At 41.1% G+C, this 11,201-nt stretch overlaps 1 protein-coding gene across 1 annotated transcript; it reads right to left on the reverse strand.

Annotated features, from left to right (window-relative positions):
- Positions 1 to 130: 130 nt before the first annotated feature.
- slc25a43 (solute carrier family 25 member 43) lies at positions 131 to 4,659 on the reverse strand. The gene is made up of 5 exons (XM_028417042.1): positions 4,232 to 4,659; positions 2,807 to 3,048; positions 2,525 to 2,697; positions 1,077 to 1,211; positions 131 to 703 (listed from the first exon to the last, which is right to left on the reverse strand). The coding sequence occupies exons 1-5, from the start codon at positions 4,501 to 4,503 to the stop codon at positions 491 to 493; spliced, it is 1,035 nt and encodes a 344-aa protein (XP_028272843.1). The 5' UTR covers positions 4,504 to 4,659; the 3' UTR covers positions 131 to 490.
- Between the last annotated feature and the right edge of the window lie 6,542 nt (positions 4,660 to 11,201).

Below are 11,201 nucleotides of genomic sequence, written 5' to 3' on the forward strand. Positions count from 1 at the left end.
AGAAAAGTAGACAAATACATCAAAGTGGTACTTTTTGTTTTGATAATTGGAAACAGAAAATAATTGTCTTAATGTACTCAATATTCACTTGAAGATATAAAATACCACTTTACCAATGAAAAATCAGGTCTTTTAACGTTATAAACACATTTCTTTATTAACAATCCATGTTAGTACATGTACACAGTGGAATAATTAAAATCTTACATTCACTATAAATATACAATATATCACTCAAGCAGTTCATTGTACAGTCATAATACTTACATTTACAGAACACATAAGCTTTTTGCAGCCTACTGTACTTTATGTGAGTGGCACTAGTTGATGGTCATGCAGCAACTGCCTCAAAAACAAAGGTCTGACTGAAGGCACTTATTGTGGTGAAGAAATATGAGCAATTCATGAGAAAGCAATACTGTCCAATGCAATGTAATGGAAGAGGTAGTAGAGCGTGCATGACAGGAAATCTTTTGTTTGTTGTGTGTTTTCACCAGCGATTTCTCAAGGACGACTCGCCAGACCCAAAGTTCCTGTTTTTCAAGTAACGCTTGACCTCCTGCAGCTCGTGCGGCCTAAGGCTCTGGTCGACCCCGGGAGTAAGCTTGTAGCTCAGAGGTGAGACGATGTACCCGTTGCGGTAAAGGCAAACCTGCTTACACATCTCAAAGCAGGTGAAGAGAAGGCCAAAGTACGGGACGATCTGTGAATGAATGAGACGCAGGAATTTTAATTATTGGTAACACGTGTCTGCTTTATGTCTGAACAACTTAAGCTTTGCTTTACTTTAAACTCTGGTGTGTAAAACAATGTCCAGATACACTATCATAATAGTTGCAGCTGAAATAGGAGAGTGGTGCATGCTGTTCCACCTTGCCTGTGATATTCCTGCTATGAGTTACACACTGAACATTGCTTTCCATGCCCTCCCCCTCTGCATATCCCCCTCCTTTAGAACAGGCCACTGTCATAAAGTCACCCATGTTCCTGAGCATGCACAATTATTTCAGTCGCTACAACCACAACATCGAGCACACACACGCTCAAATTATTACCAGTGTATAAGTGAACCGTACCTTTATTGTGTTGGCTGTTAGGCCGCTCCACAGTGACAGGATGCCCTTGTTTCTAACAACCTGTATGAAACAGTCAATCATTCCAGAGAAATGGACGTCAACTCCACCCATGTGGGGAAGACGGCTGCTCTGCGCCTACGAAAAGAATAGCAGGGAATAGAAGTGAATCACGAAATAATGACAGGACACAATGTTGTGATGTACAGTTTTCTTTTGCTACTATTTTAGTTTTTACTGTAAAACTGCAATTAGAAGTGGCTTAAATAATCTGTAAGATCTCTGTGTATGAGTGTGTGAGAGCATAGCAGTTGCAACTGGCTATATCCAATTAGATAAAAAAAAAGTTCATACGTGTGTGTTGTAAGCTAATACAATAAAAAAACTGAAAATAAAAAGAATTGAAGATTTAAAGAGTGAATGTGTGTTCTGTGCTCTTGTTAACCACAGATCTGCTGACCGACTGTCATGTGATGGAGGAAATGTGTCTTGAGTTTCAAGGTTCTCAGAGGGTACACACAGCCGTCAAAGTAGGACTATACAAACAGTCGCATTTGCAGAAGAAACATCAGGCTGGCTAGCAAGTTAAACTATACATAGCTTAAATCATTAGCCTGAGCTTCACCCTCATCTGTTTGCTATCATCTATTGCACTTAATGTTTGACTCTGAAACCTTTCGGAATACCTGATTGTAAATAAACTTTATTGTAAGGCAATTTAGAGGTGATGGTTTGAAATGGAAATATACAACTCTCTCCTCACTGCTGTCTGAAAGTTAGTGGCTATCTTTAGAGAACTTATCTATAGCTCCTGCAGACCCGGGGCACATTCACATTCCCAGCTGCTGTTGAACCTTGTGGTATCTAATAATAGGCTGATAAAACCGGATGTAGCATTCTGTCCTTTGCTGAGCCATTGTTACCCATGTGTCCTTTCTACCATACAGAAGACGTCTCGGACTTCAGATTCAAAGTGAACATGGGGTGCAGATCAAATTATTTTGGTATCATTACACCCTTTAAATGTATGTTTATGAATGTAATATCTAATTTTACTCCCTCATTTTGAAGTCAAACAACTTGTTTCACGTTCACTTTTCATTGACTTGCTTAAAGGGTCAGTGTGTTTTCAGGCATGCTAACACTGCCCTCTTATGGACAAAAAGTGGTAATGCAACCACATACATGACCTTCTATGGTGTAAACAGCTATTCAGCCAGTGCAAGAAAGATTTTGAAAGAAATATTTGTTAGAACCTAAATTACAGTATCACCAGCATCGTAATGCACTTTAAAGGTAAAAACAAAAGAGCTTGTTTGCACTCAATGTGATTTTTGTTTTATAGTATACAACTCTATTCAATTCTGTTTTCTATACAATCCCTTATCTTAAATACATGTGTTTCAGTTCCTGTAACAACCAGGGCCAAGTTGTAAAAATAGTTAACTTACTTGCATTTTCCTCTTTACAGTTTCAAATGGGTATGAGAGTGTTTGAGCCACTCCTGCTGCAAGGCAGCCATTAATGAAGTTCTGCAGAGGAGTGAAGCGAAAATGCGGCTCCTGCCAGAGCCTGTCCAAGTTCATGTAGACTGCATAGCAGCCCACTGAAAAAGGAAATGCGCCTGTGGAATGTGAATAAAATTTAGATGCAGTGAATGGGTAAAAATCACACACCAACCATATCAACAGAAAATCTTCAACACCACCCACAGGACATTGCTTAATACACACCCAAGACAGTGAGAGAAAATCCCCGATAGAGAGCCAACAGCCCCTCGTTGCTATAGATCTTCGAGAGTGTGTGAGCCACGCCAATATATGTAGGCTGCCGGCAGTTCTGAATGATGAGCCTGGTTTCTGCCACCTCTAGAGGGTACGTAGCCAGGGCAGCAGCAACACCAGCCAGTCCACCAGCAAATATGGCCCTCCAGTGAGAGATGAAGCCCAGTTCATCCATGTGAAGGTGGACTATCCTGCACAGACAGAAGTGAAAATATACACATTTACTACTGACAGACTCAACTATATGCATCATGTCAATTCAATGTTATTCACACATTAACAGCTGACATGACAGCAGAGCAAACACAGCACAACAGAAAACACAACAGTAATTCATAGAATAATTATTAAACCATAATTTATAAATATTTTCTTAGTGAATAATGAAAATATCCCTTCAAACATCGGTAAGTTCATATTTTAACATTAATAAAAAGTTTGACAGTAGGGCTTACACATATTCACAGTCATGGCAGTGTATGTTAACCATACAGGAAGAACCCTCTTTTCCTGGAACACTGTGTACAGAACAGCACCCAGTCAGAATGCATGTAAACACACGTGATCTAAAGCGTGAGGGGAATCACAATGGCTGGTGGTAGGTAGTCTAATGTCTGCACACAGTGCAGATAGTGGATTTATGACTCTATGGTGGATTACCACTGCCCACACCGCCCTGTAGCTTTACTTTATTCTACAGCCACGCTGTGGTCACTGCAGCATGTTTTTGTCCTGTAGTAACCCTACCGGTTGTTTAGGTAGTTCTGTGCCCTAAACTGTGACTCACAGGCAGCACTTCCGCTCATACAGGCCGTCAAATCCAAATTAAGTTCAAATTGCAAACAGTAAACATGTATAATATTTATAAGGCTTGATGTTAAAACCAGTATATAGTATTTTGCTGAAAGACTATTTTTTGAAAATAATGTTCGGTTGCGGTGAAGTTGGGGACCAAGACAACCTGTGAAACAACTGTTGGGGCACACACTACCCCTTTGCCTTTAAAAATGGACTGAGCAAATGCAGCCTTCTGATTGGCTGAAAATAGAAGGCGCACCTCGTACGGTAAAACAGGAAGTACATCTTTAGCTGCAGAAGTGAAAACAAACAACATTTGCACAAACACTTTTCGTTATATAATACTGTCAAACAATACACAATTAATCTGCAAATCGCATTCTGTCAAACAGAAGTCGGCAGTTTGTGTCTTATACACAGTTTTACAGTGTTCAGCAGCACACAAACGTGCTAACTAAACGTCAGCTGACCAGGTTTGCTAACAGGCTAAGCAACAAATATCGGCCAAAAACAACCCCATAAGACAAAGATAAAGTCGATACATGTGTAAACAAACGTAGATGTAGTTCTACTTACTTTTTGTATGTTGTGAGATGGACTGCAGTGTAAGGAAACAGCCGTAGACAAGAAGTGAAGTTTCCTTTCCAAAATCCTCGAAGTCCTTCATTTTGGTATATGATGAGAAAACTGTTCCAGAAGCCCTTCTTGCAGTGAAACGTGCCCACCTGACTTTTAATTTTCACCACCTCCAGGGGTGAAGTGACAGTTTTGCTGAAGAACCCGGAGAAACCGACGCACAGGAAGTTTTGAGTCCTGGTGAGTCTGTTGTCCTTTTTAACTGAGGCCATCACTGTTGGGCCTGAAGTGACCGGCTCCTGCGATCAATATCTCTGACAGGACAGGATTTGTATGTTGTCCAGGTTAGACATCTAAATATAGCCAGTGATGAGGTGTCCGTCTCCTGTCCTGACCAGCGGTGTTATGTGACAAACACACGTCACGTTACCAGTATGTCAACTGTGAACACAAGAGGGCGCCCTTTGACCTGTTTTTACAACCTCCAAATCCACTATTAGCCTGGATATCTGTGACACTTAATTATTCAACAATGGAACTAGTTTTGCGAAAAATGACACGAACCAAGGGGGAACAATATTTTTGAAAATTTTCTGTCTGTCTCTGCCAGGAGACAATTCCAGTTGTAGACAACACAAGTCTCTTTTGTATCTGCATAGGTCACTGCAACCTCATAGGTAGGGATGTGTTTGAACATTTTCTATATCCCTGTGTAAAGAAAAGTATGTTAATTTGTGACTACAGTCTTCACTATTTAACAAGCCTGATATTTGAAGTTGAGTACTGTTCCAGACAGATGAGAAATATTCGAATATTAGGGTAGGAGCTATTAACCTTGGCTCAATATGCTGAGGAGTCTCCAGCAAACCAATTATGCAGCTGGATTATAGTTACTGATGTATTAGAGTGTGAGCAGCATCCATAATCTTGTAGTTGAATGACATGGAGCTCATTTTAAAAAGCCTGCTCCATCCATTATTGAATAATCTACAGAGACTTTGCCTGTGAAGTAATTATGAGGTGGAATAACATGGAAGTAAAATTCATCAAGCAGAATTTTTATCATGTAATTTCAAATGTTAAAAAATCTTACATCCCTGTGGAAATATTGTTTTTTCAGTTTTACATTAAAAAACAAACAAACAGCAGATCTAAGGATCTAAGAAGCTGAGAAGAATTATAAGAATAAAAACACAACGAATTGATGTAACTTTCTGTTCCAAAAAAAAAAAAATCAGGCTGCTTTATAATCATGATCTAAGAACTATGATAAAACTTAAGTTCTTTCTTGCTTGCTTTTGTCAGAAAACCTTTAGCCAGGTTAACCATATTAATTATAATTTATCAGTGGTTTGTTAGTAGTCTACTTGGAATAAATGCATGCGCACAATTTTCAGTCATGATGGGATAGAAACGCCATATTTCTATCAAACAGTGAATTACATTATAGTAAAACAGCCACTGGTGAAAATAGCTGCGTGTTCTACTGCCATGGTAACCACATGTTCCAGGAAATAACAGGGTGTTTTATCTTTTGAGACACAGTGTTTGTGGTCAAATGTGCATGACATTAAGAGACATGGATGTAATAGTCTCCATTTTGTCTCTGCAGTTGCATGTCAACAGTCAATCCTTTGTATTTTCATTACTCTACCAACCACCTACAGTAGTAGTAGTAGTGGCACCAGGTCTGGTTTACAGCAGGAGTGTATTCATCAGCAGGGATTTGACGTCACTGTCTTGTTTCAGCCTCATGTTTGTTTTCTCCATGTCTTGGCCTGCCAGGAGCACCCTTCCTCCCCTGCCGTGCTGACAACCTCAAATGCATGCGAGGAGCCCACCTTCTGTCTGTCCCTGGGCCACATGGCTCCTTCACAAAGGCTTTCTGGAATAACAGAGCCACTAGAGGAAATGACAGCCTGATCACAAGAGGTTTCTACTGGGGGGTGAAAAAGGGTGTGTGTGTGTGGGATAGAGGCTTTCACTGCTGCAGTTTCAATGCAGTGAATGTAACCGCAGAGTAGAACTTTATTGACATTAAATATGAATGCTCACACTTTTTTAATGAAAGTTTGTGTATGTTTGAATCATGTTAAACCAGCGTAGCCAGCATATGACCATAATTTTAAAAGCGAGGATCACAGGCTGGAAAAGTGGAGCTAATTAACTTCATATCTGTGCTCCAGCTGAAGTTAAGAAGCCCACTTTGAATATTCTTTGATCTCTCTGTCATATGTCTTGTAATACATGAGATAATGAGATATCTTCCTTTAAAGATAAGTGGTGTGACTTGAGCTGTATCTTATCAATTAATGCTTCAGCAATCAAACAAGAATTGCTGCCAGTCTGTCTCCTCTGCTGTCCTTCCTCTGCCCACCAGTATTTGTATAGAATACAGATAGAGCACTGCCCTCTTCCTGTATGTATGAGCACTTCCTCCATGAAGGGAAAGTAGTGCGGGAGCTGCCTGTGTGCCTTTGTGTCTTGGGGACTTGCACCTTGCACTAGGTGTAGGCTGGCTGAGGCATTGTCATTCTCTGGATGTCATGCGCAAGTCAACCCTTGATCTCCTGCTTTGAAGTGCATTATTGCATGACTCAAGAGGACAGTGTGAGCTCCCAGTAGTCAACAGAGGGCGCCCAATACCAGAGAGCCTGACACAGAAGGCCCTTGGTGGCTGTCATCCTCACAGACTGGTGCCAGGCTCACAGACTGCTGCAATAAAATTCTCACCTCATTATCTCAGACAGTCACATCACAGGCTTGTGTTGGCAGGGGAGGGGAAAGGGGAAGAAAGGCTGGGGGTGGGCAAGAGGAACAGGCTCGGTTAGCCCACACTAAAGTCTGTCTGTATAATGTGAGAGTGGGGTGGAGGTGAGAAAAATCAGGCATAAGCACAATTCAGTTTGGCACCATGTTCACACCTCTACAAGCAAGGCTCAATGACAAACTGCTCCTGGCTCACTTAACAGGAATGAGAGACTTGTTATTCAGATGAGCCTAATTTTGAATTAATGGTTTCTGTGATGGTGTAAACTGTGAAAGGTTGTCAGCGTTTGTTAGGAATAGTAAATGCAACTTTGCACTTCATTAATGGGAACATTTTTATTACAACAGAGTACTGTTTCTCAGGTCTGCAGTAGATGTGCTTATAAAATCTGCTTTAAACATGTAGTCACAAACTTTTACGCAAGTTTATTTGCATAATAGTTGTAAAAGTGTTAATCTAAAAAATTGACTAATATTAGGTCATTTGTAGAAATATGTTCAGTGGAAATGTGCATTTGTGTGGTATTTATATCATTTTGAACTTTACAATGATATATTACCTATTTAGCCAGGATACAGAGGCCCAGGAGGCCCATTGTCTGTGAAGATGCAGAGGACATCTTCTGGCAGCTGTTGCCCTCTTATCTTCCCATGTACAGTCAATAAATCAATATCAAATCTAAGGAACAGGAAGCCAGATGGCCTTCCCACAACCTCTCTAGACCAGGACCCTCTCAGGGCCTCCTCGGCTACTGTACCGCCGGTGCATGCAGCCCTTTGAAGACATACACATTCAACAAGCAGCTCAATGAATGACTAAAGGGAACAAATAAGCTGTTACGACTCTGCTCAAATCAGTGTTTGTGTTTCCATCCACATCAAAGGCCCCAGTCTGTTTGATATGCATAAGCCCCCACACCTTCATCCAAGCCATGTACAGGTAGAGGGGAGGAGCAGTGCATTGAGGAGACAGAGGGTCATGTGGCTGCCTCTCTCAGCCCTGGCTCGAGGGTAGCTGACCCAGACGAAGGGTCTGTCAGTGTCTCTTGTTCCCCAGGGAGCTATTGCTCCTTACACCCATCACCAGACAGATTATTTATTGGGTGCCCTATTGATTACATGCTTTTAAGGAATATTCACAGAAATCTAGAGTATTAATTTGACATATTCTGCATTCTGAGATTAAATACATTTATTTTGATATTAGCCAAGGATGTTTGTAGATTGACTGGCTGAAGTAAGGTCGGTGAGGTCAGTTACCTTAAGACATCCCTCTCTAGACTCATCTTGATTCCTGCGTAGGCCAGGGGTCAGGTTAAACAGTAGTTTGATTGAATGGCTGTTCACAGGCTAGTGTGAAATGGCAGCTCTATTGCAATGTGGGAGTGGGGAAGGAGGGGGTTTCTCTGGCCTTTGTGTGTCCTGTGGTCTTAGAGCACGGACCCATTGTCTGAGGCTGACCAGCCAGCCCCTCAGACTCTCCTTTGCCCTGCTTTGTCTCGAGCAGCGTGACCATTTCCTTCACTCAGGTCAGGGCAGGGTCGTGACTTTGGACACCAGTCTTCCTCTGTCTGTCTGCCTGGCTGGCATACTAATAAATGTATGAAACACACAGACAGATGTGCTGTTGTCACATGTGAGTGTTAAAAAGCTCGTCTGTTTTGAATGATGAATGTCAATTAAAAATTGTACCTGCACACCCAAAACACTGACAATAAGTGAGACTGATTTACACATGTAGTGCCATAAATCTGCACTTATGCATTTATGGCAATTTTCCTGGTGAGAAATATGTCACTTGTGCCTTTTGTGAGTGTGTAAAACACACCGGCATACACACACACACACAGCTGAGATAACCTCTTTACTGCCTTGAAGTTATGCAACTGTTTAAAAGAGTGGACAGCTCCCTCCTTCTGTCCCGAGGCTGGACCTGCCTTATCACAGCCTGGTCATCACCGTGATAAGAAGAGGAAAGGCCAAGGGGCCGTAATGAACAGTGTGCCTGATCCAGGTCAACAGTGTGTGAGGAGACTGGACCAGAGAAGGGGAGGGGAGGGAAGGTGAACAAGAATATTATCAGATAAGAATCAAACAAGTCTTTTGATCTCAGAAGGGCTGATCCTGAGCTACAGGGTGTCATGCTGAGTGGACGAGCAGAACGACACAGCAGGTACAAACAAGCAAGCCCTTGAAGATCATCTGGGGTTAAAGCATATTTACACAGAGAGGGGTCTTTCTCTCTCTCTCTCTCTCTCACAGACACACACAAATATACGAGCGTAGCATTAAATCGTGATATTTTTTGTTAGATCAAAGAGCACCAAACAACCTGATCTCACCTAATAATATCGTTACAAAACTACAAATCAGTTTAATGAGGCAACATGTGAATATAAAACCAATGAAGGGGAGCTTGGACATCATGTCATGTCTGGTGGGTTTGTCTCATAAGTCACTGATTAAAAGCTGTCATGTGGAGGCCAGACAGTACCCAGGGCTGCAGTGCGAGCTGCGGCCTGAACCAAATGCCTTGTTGTCTCGCCCAGGGCAAGATGGAGGAGGGACTTTTTTTTTTCTTCAGAGGAGGGGTCAACAAGCTGCTGCAGAGTTTAAGTGTCCTTGGTTTCCCCATAGCAACAGTTAAAAACAAAAGAGCAGATTCACACATAAAAGCACATCTCACTATTATTGTTGAGTAGCCAGTCTGCCTATACTTCAATGGCACAGATATCAATTAAACTGTAACACATATTCAGACAGACAGCTTTGAAAGATGGTGGTTTTGTGGTATTATAGAGAAGTGGGGATTTACCAGCTTTCTCCTCTCGCCATGAAAATAAAGGTTATGATTTGTCCTTACTCCACATCGAGCCACTGCAGTGTCAGCAGGCTCTCAGCAACCTGTTACATCCACACTCCAATTAAAAGAATTAAGCTGTAAGGAGCCTTCATTATCAGCTCTCTCTGAAGCACATCAAAGAGTGTGCTGGAGTGAGAGTGCAGCTGCCCTGATGGTGTCAGTTTCTTCTTCTCTCACACCAGAGGAACTTGTTTGTGTTAAGGATGTTTACTGATCCCAGGAAAGACAAACAGCCTGTTTCTTGTTTGTCAGTGCAGCGCAGCTCAAACACACTGAGCTGTGGGCCCATTCTGTGAGTGTGCGAGACTGGGACAGGATATACTGTCTTGTTAGTCCTCATTGTTTATCTTGTCCCTTACTGTCCCAGCCCAACTTCCAAAGTTCCCATCATTGACCCTCAAATTCAATGCTGTGAAAGCAAGTGACCAAAGAGTCACAGGCAGCTGTAGCAGTAAGCATGAAATGCACTGCAAGTTATCTCAGATCTGCTTGTTTTTTATTGCAGCTGTTGTCTGATAGATAGAGGCACTTTCATGTGTAACCAGTCAATGCCACAGTTACACTGAGATACCAACATTTATTTATATGCATCCATAATAAAATCCAGTAGTTGTAATTTCTCATCTGAACACACGGTGTCACTCTTAAACATCTCTTCCCAGCAGCTGAAGGAAGTCCCTGGCACTGTTCCACATTTATCACAAACCATCATCATCATCCTCTCAGCCTGTTTTTGGCATAATACAGAGCCCTAAGTGTTATTGTGTAATATAAGTGCTTTATGTGATTTATTTTAAGTTACTTCACCCTGCACCGTCTGGTTACAGTAGTTTACTTTTATCTTTTTTGTTTTTTTTAATGGTTTCAAATAAAATAACATGTACACTGTGCTAAAATGTTTCAGTTCTATATCAAAGGTTTAAATAGATATATAATATATGTTTTAAATAAAAATATATTGTATTTAAGTGCAATGTTGAGATACTTTATTTAAATTTTTCCAGGTTATGCTACTTTCTACCCACAGCAGTTCAGGTGGAATTGTTACATATTATATGTTACTGATGGCTTTAATTGTAAAAGAACCCTATAAAAACATCTAAATGTCTAGATGTCTATGAGTTGTTAACAGCTCCATCAAATAGTGATTTTTCTTTAAAATATGGTGTCATTTATAAAAAACAGATTTGTGTAGCAGAACGGCTTCTTTCACTAACATGCTGTTAAAATATTGTTGCTTCATTATTGATGTTGAAATATCATATATTATATTAGTCAGACAGCCCAAAGGATTATCTAAATACTTCTGTCACCTCAATCAAACATGGGTAGTCTCAC

The sequence above is a fragment of the Parambassis ranga genome, chromosome 10 (genome assembly GCF_900634625.1).
Source record: "Parambassis ranga chromosome 10, fParRan2.1, whole genome shotgun sequence".
Taxonomy (NCBI): domain Eukaryota; kingdom Metazoa; phylum Chordata; class Actinopteri; family Ambassidae; genus Parambassis; species Parambassis ranga.